The sequence below is a fragment of the Amblyomma maculatum genome, chromosome 2, assembly GCF_055883805.1.
Source record: "Amblyomma maculatum isolate TAMU_Amacu chromosome 2, ASM5588380v1, whole genome shotgun sequence".
In the NCBI taxonomy this organism is placed as follows: Eukaryota; Metazoa; Arthropoda; class Arachnida; order Ixodida; family Ixodidae; genus Amblyomma; species Amblyomma maculatum.
The window spans coordinates 29,179,541-29,195,148 of record NC_139345.1 but is presented as its reverse complement, the minus strand read 5'-3'; the positions used below and the strand labels follow the sequence as shown (position 1 = coordinate 29,195,148).

Below are 15,608 nucleotides of genomic sequence, written 5' to 3'. Positions count from 1 at the left end.
CACAAACGGAAGTGAAGGAAGCACACATTGACATCACTGCAGCATGATGCCTTGGAAAAGCAGAACACAAACGGTCGACCATTGTAGTTGTAAATGGCCTGCAGCTGTGGACTTTGTCAAAACTGATCTGCAGCTGATAACTGCCATTGCCACGGGCTGGCAGTAAAGCTTCCAAAACAAAACTATGTTGCTGGATGCATTGTCAGCCTGTTGATTGTTAACATATCCTTCACTGCACATGCATCAGAGGGGCACGGGAAACAATATATGATGCAGTCCATGCCTGTGGACAAGCATTTGAAGTCTCATTTTGAGAATATCATACCTCGACTAATACTAGCCGTGGGTTGTCCGAATAGCCGATCTTCCGGCTCCATTGACTTGCGTGAGTGCTTGGTTGGATGAATGAACAGAAGTCAAATTAACAAGGTTTTCATCATCATCACCGAGACTATAACAACTGCAGGGCAAAGTCCTCTCCCATATTCCTACAATTAGCCCGGTCCTATGCTAGCGGCATCCACTTGACCCCTGCGAACTTCCTAACCTTATCCACCCACCTGACTTTCTGCTGCTGCCTGCTATGCTTTCCTTCCCTTGGCATCCAGTTTATTACCATTTTCGACCATCGGTTGTCCTCTCTTCGCACTACTCGCCCTACCCATGCCAATTTCTTTTTCTTGATTCCTACTAGAATGCCATTAACTCAATTTACATCTCTGACCCACTCTGCACGCTACGTATATCTCTTAATGTTACACCTACCATTTTTCATCCCATAGCTCTTTGCAACACTCACAGCAAGGTTTTACTATAGCGTATCTCTACTTCTAGTCTAAACTTTTGAGAGACACAAGCTGCGTCTTTAAGGGTGTGACACGACAGTATTAATGGCTTCCTTTTGCTGGCTGCTGTTGAGGATCCTGGCTCGCATACATAGATTTTGCTAGTCACCTAACTTTTAGTCTCTAGGTTTGTACCTCTAATATCTCTCATCTACTTTTTGTGTACAAGCGTACGTAAAAGGCTACCCGATAAGGCCCGCTTAACTAAGTAGTACAAGTTTGCTTGCATGACCCAGAGGTAGCGTGTCTGACTAGTAATGCTAGGGAAGGCTGGACTCTGATCTCCCATTTGAAAGGAGAGGGCCAAGTTCGCAGCTGCTGCCAGGTTGGCCATGTCATGTGGTCACATGGTGTCAGACAACTCTACGAGCAGTCAATGCCCTGCCATGCCAGCCACCAACTGCCACCTGCCAGAGCCATGCTCATGAATTTTTCACTTGCTGACATTGACAGTGCCTACACTATTTTTTTGGAGGACTGGCCTTTAATGTGGAAATGCTGTTTCTACATTGCACAAAGTGAAAATGCAGTGAACCCATTGGGACTGTATATTTTTGTTGTGTGGAATTTTAACAAGCTGCCAAAAATTAAAGGCTCAAGCCAGTAAAGCAGTTATAGTGCGCTAAGCGAATGTTGCCAGTTTTCACTGCAACGTAGATAGCGTTAATAGGCCGCTAGGTGGGTCACAGTGCTGTGAAATCGATGTGCAATGATTGAAGGAGCGCTGTAACTTTTTAGTGCAAAAGCACTACTTCGTGACATCTAACCAGCTCATTGTGTCAATGCGTCGCCAAATTGACAAATGCCGTGATCAGCATTTGGGCCATGCACTGTGAGCAGTGGGCGATGGCGCAGTCGTAAAAAAAAATGCCATCAGCTATGAACATATTTGAGTTGAATGCATCTGGTCATCCTTCAGCACAAAGATAATTTTGTAAGGGGTTTATGAGATACAGATACTTCTTGCAACTGTGTGATATGTGTAACAATGATTCCACACCATGGATATGGAGCATGCAGTCAAAAGTTCTTCTGCCTTAATAATGCAGGATAAAAAGATCAGACATGCATGGGCAGGTGCAACTAAAGAATGAGGTCACAGCAAAGCGCACTGATATCTGCTTTCAATTCTGTGTAGGCTGTTCCGTTTCCCATTGTCTTAATATAAGCAGTTTTAACGGATCTAGTAGACTTCGTGGATGCCTTGGATGAATCTCCCGAGCGTAAAGGAATGAAGTTCAAACAGGAGGCCCAAGTCGTCAAAGAAGCAATGCCCGTTTCGGCTGCTACCTCATATCCACTGCTAAAAATCTGCTCTGCTTTTTAACATCATTGGTCTTGGAGAGGAGCATTTCTGGAGGAGGTTTAAAATGCTTACAGGGATTTTGGTAATGTCCTTTGGCATGATTGCATCACATTGTCCCATACCAAGCACACCAAGAATATAAACTTCATGCTTGATCTGCATAGTGAAACTTCTTAAGCGGAAATTATCTTGTCAAGAATGTCCGTTTTGAAGGCCAATTCTCACTTGGAGAGTTGTGCCTTTCTGTTCACTAAGCTATGCCCCCTAATGTTACTCTTCTAGACGAGGTCTTATATGCTTATAAGCTGGTTATAGAGAAAAGCACCGCTGCTAGCAGGACATGCTAAGGGGCTTATCATGCTCATAAACCTTTCTTATTGTTAGTATGTCAAGGCTTTGGTTAAGGGGTGACTGCTGCTGACCACTGTTGACTCACTGCTAGGGCTGTGCATTTGCTGCGAGGCAGTGCTATTAGAATGAGGGCATTATTTTGTAGCTACAATATTTTATGTATGCCACAAGGTTTTCTAAGCTTCAGTTCAGTTGTCATCGCTTGTTGCATGCAACGAGTGAACTGTAAATGTAGCTTTTTTTTTGGGTGGTGTACAAAACTGTTTCATGCGCCAAAATGTGATGGCTGATAGTTGAAGTCACCCATGGTTAGTACATTACAGTTATTCCCCATGTTCATTTTTTGCAGAAATACAGAAGCGCACCCCCAAAAATAATAAGGACTTTGAGGAACTGGAAAAAGCCATTGCAGCCTTGAACCAAGTGATGCTGTGAGTTTGTGTTGCATGGCCCTGTCTTTTGGTTTGTGGTTTATAGCATGTACGCTGGAGTTCTTTGTCCTGCTTTCTAGAAGATGGTGTGCTGTATTCTCGGCACGTGGGCACATGTGGGGAGGCTTGCTGCTGCGTGGCACGTGTGGGAGGGCCGCTTTTCACAACTGCAGTCGCATGCCTTTGCTCCACACGTGTTGTTTAGAACATCAGAGATTTGATAGTGGCCACAGGTTTGAGATAACGCTGCAAATGTGCGGCACAACTTTGGAAGAATTGCCAGCTGTGAGAGGTGAGACAACTTTGAACACGGGTGCTTTACTTTCTGCTGTGTTCCAGTAAGATAACATCCTTGATAGCAGTGTAGGAGGACAAAAGAACGACCCCTCATTGAACAGACCCCATTCATAAGCGCACTTTTGGGCTCACAAAGAGAAGCAGAGAGAGAATAGAAGATGCCAGATTAGGGACAAAGGAAGGGGACAGTCCTTATAACGTGCGCTGACACTGCACAGCACACGGGCGCCGTGCCTTTACCGCCATCGAAAAGCGGGGCCGCCGCTGCCAGGATTCGATCCTGCGTTCATGGGAACAGCAGTCAAGCGCCCTGCACCACCACTATACAGTGCATATTCTAGGCCTGCAGGTGGGGGAACAGAATGAGAAAGACGATAGGTTAACACTCAGCGAAAGGTGTGACAGCCTTTTTCTGAATGCGCTGTAGTAGTTTGATATCCTTAACCCTTTCACTGCCACACCAGAGATAACTTGAGCAGCCGCGTATGCACACCCCTTGCCAATCCTACTCGTAATGGCTCTTCAACTCACATTCTGTCTCCCCCAAAACTACTCATGTAAAAAAATGATGCAAGCATGCAGGCCACATAACGTGATAGAACTTGTAAGGTAAATTTTAAACAGATGGAGCACATGTATCTACACCTGCGTCGCTTCGTTTTTTTTCTCAGCAGAGCAGCTATGCAAGGCAGCATGCCACGTACGTCCGCTATTTGACAGGTGAAAACAGCTTCATTAAGAAATTCTTTTAAGTCCGTGGACATCCTAATTAGCAGATAATTATTTTGTTAATTAGTTGTGGGTCTTTGTATGAAGTACAACTTTATTGAGTACAACTTATTTCTGTAGAACAATCCTGAATAAAAATGTTTACATTTCCTGCAGAGCTTTGAAGTGCCTTATTAGCATGAAATTTTTGCGAAATTAACATCCGAAAAAAAAACTGCAGGAAGTGTGCAGCGGTGCGAGGAAAACTCTGCAGTGAAAGGGTTAACAAATACGGGTCTCATACCACAGAGGCATGTTCAAGCTTCGATCTTATACAGGTGTTAGAGGCTGAGATCTTTGTACTGATAATTGCATCTTTCAGTTTTCATTTAGTGACCTAAATCTTTTTTAAGTTGGCACAGTTTTGTCAAGAATATGTATGGACCAGGTAATTTTGTTAGTTATCGTAATACCTAGATACTTATGCTTCTCAACTTCTTTAATGTGAGCGTTTACTAATATGTAACTAAAAGCACTAGGTAATTTCTTACTTGTAGTGCACATGAGTACTGTTTTTGCCTTATTAACTTATTAAGCTACATCCCCCAATGCACACAGGAGTCTCAATTGCTGCAAGAGATTTCTGCACAATTATATGACCACTTTCTGCTGATATTTTTTTAGACACAAAACAATTGCCTGCGAACAATAATCTTAGATCACTCTCCATCAAGTATAGTCTAACACGATTTGAAGGTTATCACTTTCGTTCCAACGAAACTTATCAACAAATGTTTCCTGGCGTAATGATCATTTAGTCGGTAACAAACATGACTATGCAAACTAGAGAAATCATTCGGCTGGTTGAGCAGATGCATTTGTTGTTGGATTTTCACGAAATATACTGTGTTCAAGCATTTAATTTGGGTAGGTTAGCCCTGAAGTGATCACCTTCAAATCACGCTAGACTGTACTAACGAGGGCCCAATACACTACCTTGGAGAATGCCTGAACAAACCGGAAGCACACCCAAAGCACAGTTTTTAATTTCAACATAGCAGCCTCTGCCCGTAATGAATGCACTGATCCACTGAATAATGTTAGACGGAAGACCTATGTGTTTCAGTTTACAAAGTAATTTGCCATCTGTACTAAAGTCCAAGAACAACTCATCCGTCGGTCCTGCGGCATCAGTCACTCGCAAATATTTATGCACTGTCAACACGAGCTTTGTGACAGTGGGCATGCCCTTCCTAACGCCATGTTTGAAACCCAACAAAATGTTATGGATTGTGAAAAACTGTTTATAACATGCTGCGGCATGTTCCAACAACTTACAACATGTGCTCATGACAGGAATATGTCTATTATTGGAAACAAAACCCCTGTAAGACTGTGTCGGATTGTTTTTAACCACGTTTAGGTATATTCTGTTAAGCAATGGAGCAGCTACAATTTTCGTCGCTCTATATAACCCCTGTACCAGCTAGTGAGGTGGTAGGCTGTTTGCCTTACACATAGATAGTGCAGGTTGATGAGAAGAATACTGTTTATTTCTTTTCCTCGTTTTTTATTTTTCTCAGGCACATCAATGAAGGCAAGCGCAAGACTGAAAGCCAGGTGGCCATGTTTGACATCTTCAATGACATCGAGAAGTGCCCCGTAAGTTTGCCCTCTTGCTGGAACGCAATTTTCTACACACAGTCTTCTTACTCCGAGGAGGCATTTAACCTGTTGGCCTTTGGATGCAGGCCAACATTCTCTCTGGCCACCGGTTCTTTGTGACCAGCCTGGATGTGGTGGAAATTGGAGAAGGGGGCCTGAGCCGCAAAGGGGATGCCCTCACGCTGTTCCTCTTCTCGGACCTCCTGGAAGTGTCCAGGCGCCGCGGGAAGACCGCACTGACGTCACGCAGTCCCGCTTCCACACTGGGCCGTGCAGGCATGCCCAAAACCTACAAGCACATTCACATGGTCTACTTGTACGACATCAAGCGTGTGATTGAGCTGGAGCCAGTGGACGACAATGGTTAGCCTTCAGCAACAAAGTAGAGTGCTAGTAGGCATCTTAATGTGAGGATGGGTGCTCAACTCTCGAAAGTTCACTCCATTTGGTGGAAAATGCAACATTTGCTAAGCAATAACTGTGCAAAAATTCAGAAATTTGAAATCATGTTCTAGAAAGCACGCATACCCTTTACAATGCATTGCTATGTTGGAACATTTATTGGCCGATAAAAATTGCTTATGCTCACGTAGGTACAAGCATGGCCAGTCTGACCTGTGCCAACACTCCACCATCAAAATGACGACTTGCTTTCCACCACCATTTTACTGGCTGCAAACAAATTCTATATTTAAAAAAAAAAGTGAGTCATTAGCACTCTCTCCATTTCACGCCGTCGTCTCAGTCTGCGGCACATTCCTTGGCAGCACGCCAAGAGTCTGCGTGGCGATAACACCGTGGCATGTCTTAGCTTCTGCGGTGGGGTTTGGGGTGAACTTAGAGCAGTGCCAGCGCCTTTGCCAGGAGTACCCATAGTAGCTTGCTCGGCTTGTCCAGTAAAAGAAAAAAAAATTTACCAAAGCTGCTACGGGCACTCCTGCCAAGGGCGCTGGCATTCTGCTAAGTTCGCCACCCCCCCACCCACAATAGAAGCTAAAAAGAGGTAAATCGCCGCACAGAATCTTGGCGCACTATCAAGGAATGCACGTGGACTACGATGACGCCGTGAAGTGGAGGTACGTGCTAACGACTAACATCTTTTCTTTTTCTTCAAATTCTCGGGGGCAAAAAGGGGGGGGTTGTTTTATTATGCGAGCGGGTTCATCACGCGAGTAAATAAGGTATTATTTGTCACGATCGTAAGAAGTGTAAAGCCAATTTCTGTTCATTAAATTATCAATGTATCGAACAACTTGTGATCGCCTTGGTTTTCGATATGTCCGGGTTTGACTGTACTATATTTGTTCTCTATTAAGTAGGTAATTAGAGATTAGATAGCCTGGCAAGCTACGCCAGTAGAACTCAACTTAGACTAGTATATTATGGTTCATAAAGTTGGAAGCTTTAGAGAGTTCAATGAACAGAGCATCAAAGAACAGATTAGGATCAATAGCTATTTTAATTTTATTGTTTAGTGAATGTGAAGCTAAATCGATGAAAAAACCTTCTCCAAAGCCAAACTGGTACAGTGACAAGGTATTAAATTTAGGTGTTTTTCAATAACTTTGTTAAAGAAGGATAACACTGCAATATGATGATAGTTCGATAGGAGTTACTGTCATTCTTCTTGTAAATAGGAATAAGTTTTGCTTTCTTTAGTACTTGAGGTGAGGTACCTGTGTGGTGGTCCTTTAATCCCAATTTCCCTGTGTGCTAATGGCTAGGCCTAGCTGCTCGAAGAGTGGCCACTGGTGACCACTGTTTTTGGCAGTAATCACATAAGCTGACTTGCGTTACCTTCATGACACACCTGCCTTTCACACCCTTGCTGCTCCACATGCGGTGAGTGCAGACGGAGAGGGTGCTGGCTGCCTCTAAGCATTCTTTCATGCCTTAGCGGCGCTAAAATTCGATTCAGCCTGTCGCACACAAGTTGGGAAGTTACACGTCCTTCCAGGCCAAGCTAGCCGAGTGCGGGCCTCGTGTGGCTCAAGCCACCAGACCAGGGAAACTAAGTTTTGCTGGTGGTAGTTGAGCATGTCTTGTGTTTCCTGTCTGCAAAAGAGCATGTGGAGGCACTCGGTTTATGAGTGCTTTCATCTTCACACTTCATACTACAGCTTATTTATAAGGGTGTGTGGCTGGGGAGCGGCCACTGCAGTTGCCGCCTATGTTTTGCATCCTTTTGCAGATGTGAAGGATGCATTTGGCTTAGTACTACGGTTGCCAGAAGCATGTGAGAACCTGTACACATTCGTGACTGAGCCTTCGGCACCCTGGCGAGACTTCCTTTCCACCCTCTGCCTGCAGATGGCCAAGGTCTACAGTGCACCGGACCACGTAAGCTCCAGCTCTTGTTGTTGGCGATTCAATGGAGCCCCCTTTTGCTCCTGTTTTTGTCTTAGCCTGTGCACTGCTGAGGTAACTTGATCTCGCTGGGTCAAGCCTCTGTCGCAGTCTCAGTAAAAACTGCCTGAGAAGCTGCAAACAGCACATCATTGCTTATTGCAGTCTCGAGTGCTTCTGCTGCGTTGCAGATCCAAGACTGCGCTCATTCTGTGGCAACCGAAAGAGCATCTAGCAAAGTGGAAAGCCTGTTTTAAAGGCTATAAAGGAAGTTGCTGGTCCTTACTTTAGGAGGGGTGTCCAAAAATTAGTGCCTCTCATATCTTCTTTTTTTTTTCTCGAACACCAGTCACTCAACATTTGCAAAATTCACGAATGTTACATCTGCATACCTAAGGGACCTATTTTATCTTCCAATCTCTGTGAAAATGTAGGACTTTGCACTCCTGGTGAGCAAGGGAATGCAAAGTAGACCGTAGACCTGTTGGAACTAAGTCAGTCATTTTGTCAAAGCAGCCCCTGACTTATCTTTGATCTTCATGCTTCCAGTTGGTGTGTGGTAACTATGTGCAGGAGTCAGAATGAAGTATACGTAGCACCAGTTGACAGACATACTGTTCTTGTAACCAAAGATTTTGTGAGTTTTGCAGCATGTGCTTTGACATAGTCATGTGCACCCATTTCATGGTTTCCTTTTATTCTTGGTTTATTTCACCTTCTGCTAGCAGAGTGACAAGTGTATGTTCCATCGATTACCCCTCTTCCTCCTCTTCCTTTCATTTGTGTAAAGTTTGTCATATGTAATTGTGATACTCCTTATGCAATTGTGTAATAACTATAATAACCAACAGTGAGGGTTTCACATTTCAAAAGAAATTTCTTTAAAGTGAAAAACACTTTGTTAAAATCAATGTCAAATGGCTTTCCAAGTGCAGGTAACCAGAAAGGAGGCAGTTTTGTTTATTTTAGTTAACAAGTTTTTCATGCTTTGAGTATTTACTGTGCTCTGTTACTTTTTTGTTCAAGAAATATATTTGTGCATTTAATTATATCTCTTCTTCAAATGTGTGATGCAAGAAAGCTCACTGGTTAAGCTTGGTCTTGATGCATTGCCTAGAAAGCAGATAGATTACAGCCAAAATGATAAAATAATCCTCATGAAAGATTATTTTATGCTCGACAAGGGAAAGCCAGAGCTTCCTTTTTAACATTTATTTGCTCAGGAATAAGGGTAATGGAATGGCAGGTCACTTGGAAAAATAGCTCTGGTGTTGATATAGTAAACTGTGCACATGTTAAGACTGCATGCATAGCCCATATTTTTGTTTTTCAGACTGCCTTCATGAAGAAGATGTCCATACGGGATCTGGGCTTGGACCCTAGTGCCCTCCAGACGACTTTGGCGAAAGCACTGAAGCAAGTGTATTTTGCATTGTTTTAGTGGGATATCATTAGGAGCCTGATCATGCAGAAAGGTTGGCTAAGTTAGTCATAAAACTTCCTATTAGTCTCTAAGCTCGAGGCAGTGATGTCAAAGGGCCATGTGATGTGGCCAAGTGTTGATTGGTTGACGGGGTGTCTAAGCATCAGAGACCGCATGACATGGCAGAGTGTGCTGGCTCTTGGTAGATATACTGGTCACATTGAAATCTCATTTGAAGTCTTATCATGGCTAAACCGTCACAAGCGCCAAGTCATGGAAAATACCCGGCATGGTTAGTCAAGACATTAATGACATCACATGGTCACATCAGCTCACAGGGAAAATTCAAGAAATAAAAAATTGAGTCCCTGATCTGGCTTATAGAGAAGACAAGACATCAACCCACTGGAACCTGTAGTTAATTGAAAGGGAAGAGTTCCAGCATCTCAAAAGAAACTTCTCAAAAGAATGCCTCTTTTCTTACTTTTACAAGTATGATGTACCTATTATCAATTTTTTATTTACCTCAGTAAAGTTCAGTTTATTACCTTAAAGGTCCTCCATGGGGGTATTACATAAGGGGTGGGATTATATACGAAATTTGAATATCTTGTGATGAGCAATCATTGAACAAAATGGTCAGTTAAGTGCTGAAAATATCGAATAGACGCATGGTAGCATGATGTCACGGGGGTGTTAATGTGGAATAAAATGGGCGACTCTAAGGGGTCTTGGAAAAAAAAAATTCTGCTAATAGTAAAATGTACTAAAATGCAACTGTTTAGTTAGCCAATCAAATACATACAATTTGTTTTAACTTTTTACATGGCACGAAAAAAAAAATGCCACTCTGAGAGCTTGCTGAAAAAAAGTGACAAAAGTAAAAAAAAAAAAACGTTTGAAGTATCAAAATGAAACACCGTATTAAAAATAATTCAGACAATAGAAAATACGCTGTAAATGTCTCCGTTCTTAGGTTTTGGGCGATTCCTCTGCTTGACGAGCACATGAACTGACTCGAGGTGGGTCGTGTAAACATAGGGGCTTGTTCCTCATATGTCCAGAGATCAGGGGTGTCGTGGTCGGGAGCCAGCAGCAGAAGCACTTGCACTGAAGACTATGCCGGCGAGGAAAAGAGAGAGGCCACGGCATCTACTACCCTTTATAGCCCCCGCGCCTGGACCAGTTACTCTGGCACGAGCGGGGAGAGGAAAAGGGTAAAGGGGCGGCGCATTGGTAGCCGCGGGAAAGGCGCTTCCTTCAAATGTGGCTGGCGCGGTCCCCACAAGCTGTGAAAATTGTCCGCAGATTTCTTTTTGAGTGCCGCTCAAAAACAATGGTCGCTAAGTTTCCATGGCGGTTGTTGCAAGTCTGACGTGCCCATTCTCCCAACTGCACAAACGAAAGGCAGTAAAGCCGAATTATGAAGGAACTAATATGTTATGCGTGCCATTCCTATGGTAACACTGCTAAATTGATAAATATATTCGTGTTCAGCTCAGCTTTCCTCTGTTTGGAGTGCAACTTACAGCTTTTATGTTATCCTTTCTTCTTCTTCTTCCTCTTCTTCTTTTTTTTGCTGGCACGTTTCAGCTGTCAAAAATTGAAAATCTGCTGTAGAAGCTGTTTGTTGAATGTTAGGTGCTCGAACCCTACTCAGGGTTGCTGAAAGAGTTTCACACTTGCTAAAGCTCTGCACAAGCCATGTAATGTGACTGAGCTCTCCTTGTTGGTGAAACCCCAGCATAGGTTGCCGCACCCCAGCGAATGGAAATAAAGCCGCAGGTATGCAGAGTGAGAGTTTACAACAGCTCAAGAGCGAGCTGAGGTTACACGGCCAATTCGGCAAACGCTGCCACCTCAGGCTTCTCCTCTGATATAAGAGGGTGACATCGGAATGCCATCTTCCAGGATGCTTGGATTGCAAGTTAGACATGCTGTTCCTAGGCCACGCTGGCACTTTCGTACAGCTTGCTTAAAAGGGGATTTATATCTATGTCAGGTGGTCCTTCACATAATAGGGTATCAGATGACTACGCTAGTGAGTATGTATGAAATATTAGATTCACAAATTAAAAGATAGTAATGAAGTGGGTAACAAAGCGCACGTACACGAATGAAGGTCCACAATGGGAGTCATTTGGGTATGAGCCACAATTAGTGCCGTGCGTGTCTACTGTAGTGGAAAATCCCCACAAGTGGAGAAAGGCGACCACAGTCGCTAACCTATTTTTTGGACCTTCAAGGGATTGAAATAGTGTCCAAAAAACCAGGCAGTTCGAAAGACCAATTTCACACTTTACATCACTTTATTTACCGAGCGGCTTGAAAAACTGGTCAGTCTGTTTCTGTGTCAACCTCCTCACTCTCGCAGCCAGTCTCCTCCCAGGCGCGGTGGCAGTAACGGATAAAAACGCGTAACGGTCGGAGCGGTGCGATGTTAAAATGGAAAGAGGCACGCGACACGGTAAACCAGTTCGGGCAGAACCTCACTGCTCCCGCATGACTCTACGTCAGCGCCTTTTTTCTCCCGCTTGAAAAAAACAAAGGGGGGTGGTGATGGTGGTAGTCTCCACAGGAGCGGTGGAAGTCGTGTGATGCATGCATTGGTTTCAAAAAGAAAGTGACGCTGTCTTGCGTGTTCTCTCCGAGGTCGTGTTTACTTGGGACGGCCCGTGCATTGCAAAATGAAGTAAAACCTGTGTGTCAGTTGGCAGCGGGTGCTTTTCAGGGCATAGACAAGTGCGCAATATATATTTTTTTTCTATGCTCGCGCATCGCTGCCTGCAAGCGGATTCATGCTGCCGCGACTCTGCTTGCAGCCGCTGCTGTCTTTTTCGCTCACAGCTACACGCAAGCCGAGACATATGATCACTTGATAGAAGCACGCTTGCACGTACTGGCCTGTCCTCCATGGGGCGATGCCGTGGAGCTTTGTCGCCGCCGCTTGACGGAACCGTGGAGAGGGGCCAACGAGAAAAGTTTCAAACTTCCGAAATTTTGGTGACAGTGCAGTGGCAGAGCTCGAGTAGTCGAGCAGGTCCGGAAAATCGGGCGTCCGAAAAGTCTGTCGGCGACAGTATGTCACTAAAGGCTGAGTATTAGTAAACAGCAATGATGGAGGAGGAGGACTTCAGGCTGTCATCTTCTCGACGTGTAATTTGTCTTAAATTTTTTTTTACTCCTGCCTGGGTCAATTCAGTGTATTAAAGTGAACGAATGCAGAGCAGTGGTTGTGCTGTCCGCAGGTATGCAGCCAAGAAGGGGGAGAAGCTGTCACGTGCTCTCTCCATCACACGGCGGGTGGCCACACCCAAGCACAGGCTGAGCCGTGCAATGTCCACCTTCATCAGCCCACTCAGGAGCATGACCAACCAGTCCCCACTGCATGGCATGAGGTCCAGTTCAAACCTCAATGTGAGTAACATCACAGCTACCGCAGCGCAGCCCCCTGCTGCCCCTCGGGAGGATGGCACCTTCCTGGTGCCACGCCTGATCAGCTAGCCCCTTGAGCTGCCTTTGTTCAAGCTTTTCTGTGCTGGGCCTGGAGCCATTCGATGCCTTTGTCAAGCCACATAATTTCAGACAGGCTCTGCTGGCCTAGCCTGCCCTCGTTCCTCATGCATAGCTGACTTGCAACATATGCTGAGCATTTATACCAGAATCATTACTTCATACATGCAGTCGGGCTTCACTGGATATTATTCACGACCTCTGCCGACACATATGAATTCTTACCAAACTGTACCCTTCAGCGATAAAAAAAAATGCACCTCTGTAATGTGAACAGCTTGCTTTGCCAGGCAGCTCTACAATAACTTCCCAAATGCTTAATGCTCAACGTGGCCAGGAAACTAACTCGTTAGATACATGGTAGCATTACCATCCAGAGCTGTTTAATATGACAGACTCGGCATCTTGGCACATAGGGCTTAAAGGCTACTTTGTAACATGTTTTAAACAGGCCAGATGAACTTAATAGTCCTTTCTTGGGTGGATCATAATTTCGTCTTGACAGAATGAAGCAGTCGTTTTACAATATAATATTTATTCAATGCTGGAGCATTTCTTCCTTTACATAAGTTCATTGTACTTTTCTGCAGGCATTTATGTTATTCCTGATAGAATTTGATTACATCTGCTCTTTATTTGCAGCTTGTCTCAATGCAGTCCTCCTAGTAGGAGTGCGTAAATGCTCTAGATTTTGAGTAATAATCGAGTATGCTTGTTATTTGGTTCATATTTGATTCAAGAAATTTATGCTCGGGAATTTCCTAATATTCAGTAGCAATAGAATGCCGCGCGGACTTTCACAAGCCCAACCATGGAAAACGCACTGTACTTGGTCAAAATGTCCAAAAAATCAAGGAAAGCAGTAGAAAGATGTTTAATTGTTCATTCGGGCACTGCTAAGCTTGGGCATTATGAGAGATTCTACAAGTGGGCTTTGATACATGATTTTAGATGGCTAACCACATGCTCCAAACATCAACAATGCAAACGTGCAAAAGTCATTTTAATCCTTCCATGGTGTGTTTAATACTAAACGTCCGTGTCCAAGGCACTCAGCCTGGTAATTTTGCAATTCTCATCGTCTGAGCTCTTCCATCTTTACTTGGTCAACCATGATAGCCAGGAAAGCCCACTTGTGGAATTTTGCATGCGTCTTTCGAAATAGGGCAAATACGGTTGTCACCGGCATGGCTAGTGGTCTTGTAAAACTTCCACCTAATCCAAGTTGTGCGCATTGGATGTAGGCACAGGGGTAGGTGTGACGTTCGTCACTTGAAAAAGTCAAATTTTTCAAACTAACCAACCCCGTGTGATTGAATAAGGTTTGATACCTAAACACCTGCCTTGCAAGACGAGACTGGCTTGGGATTCTGATGCTTTGGCAAAGTCACGTTGTGGCACTGGCCTGAATGGTGCACCTGCACTGCAGGGCAGTGTTGTACTTCCTGGGTGAAAGTTTGGGTCAGCATGCATTGGATGTGGGATTGCGTTTAATAGTGTGACACAGATGGTGAGGAAGCATTTGTAACAAATTTATTTTACACTATGAGGGAAATTTTTCGCTGTGCTGAGCCATTAAGTACATGTAAAAAATTGCATTGCAATGCACGCATTCTTTACAAGTTTTCCCACGTCACAGGCAAGCCACAGCTGTTGAGGGAAGAAATGTGTAGCCAGTTGTACTTTAGCAGCACAAAAAGGGAAGAGCAAAAAGAAAATAAATTGGCTGATCGCTTGGGATAACTTAACAACGTGCATTATGTTGTCATCCTAAGAGATTGTTTTGGTCTGCTGTAGCAGCTAGTGAAGGAAAGCTATAGCTCAGTGTGCAAAGTTTGCAAAGTGGCAACTATTCAACTGCAGAAGACAAAAAGCCGGAAAACCCAATGTGCAGAAGCATAGCTCCTGTTTGGGATGCCATCCTTGATAACAAGGACAGCAGAGCCAAATTTGAAAATCACCGTGCTCTTTGATGGTTGCTACCAGGCTTGCTAGGACCACTGATGTCTCATATTGCATCGAGCTTTGCCTACAGTGCACACTGGGCTGAACCACAGTAGCTTGTATCACTACCGTGCACAAAGCTGCTTTTATTACAGCTAATCTACTGTATTGTGCTCTGTAGCATGTGTTGTGGAGGTAGTGTACTGTCTTGTGCAGTAGTTGTGGAGTCAAACAGGTTACATTTCATCAGCAACTGACTGCATTGTGACCTAACATACAGAAAAGATTCGCACTTGGTTTCTGTTGCTCCGTGGTCTCTCTGCATCAATGGTCAGCCTAGCATCAAGTATAGAGAGGCTGTGGGCACTGAAGGGTGTGTCATACTGCTCCATTTTAACCAAAAACAAATGCAGGTGTCACTAAGGCCTTGCACGCGCACTGTAATGCAGGTCTCTACGATCACCTTTACCTTTCAGCCTGCTTTGCTGTCACAAGTTTTCACTTTCTGCTCTCTGTATTTGCACACGCTTCCTGACATCTTTTTGTCGTGCTGTTGCCCAAAGGTTATAAAGAGTGCATATGCGGTAAGTCAGGCATTCTGACTGCAGCTTGTGAGCAACTAGTTATGAAATGTAGCACAAAACTAGGCTAATTAGCCTTATTTGTGCAACACAGCTGGTGAATGCAGTGCAAAGCTATCATGTCTGTCGTTTGTGTTTTTGCCCTTGCACTGCATTTACAACTTGGCAGCTGGCAAGGGAACATATAATATAATGACA

The 15,608-nt window shown here is 44.2% G+C and overlaps 1 protein-coding gene across 1 annotated transcript in view; it reads left to right on the top strand.

Annotated features, from left to right (window-relative positions):
• pbl (epithelial cell transforming 2 pebble) overlaps window positions 1–15,608 on the top strand; it is a 46,169-nt gene that overhangs the window by 24,571 nt on the left and 5,990 nt on the right. The window contains exons 12-17 of the mRNA XM_084593633.1: window positions 2,852–2,933; window positions 5,522–5,600; window positions 5,690–5,966; window positions 7,795–7,943; window positions 9,283–9,365; window positions 12,621–12,789. Coding sequence (XP_084449759.1) covers window positions 2,852–2,933; window positions 5,522–5,600; window positions 5,690–5,966; window positions 7,795–7,943; window positions 9,283–9,365; window positions 12,621–12,789 — 839 coding nt within the window. The remainder of the gene's footprint in view (window positions 1–2,851; window positions 2,934–5,521; window positions 5,601–5,689; window positions 5,967–7,794; window positions 7,944–9,282; window positions 9,366–12,620; window positions 12,790–15,608) is intronic.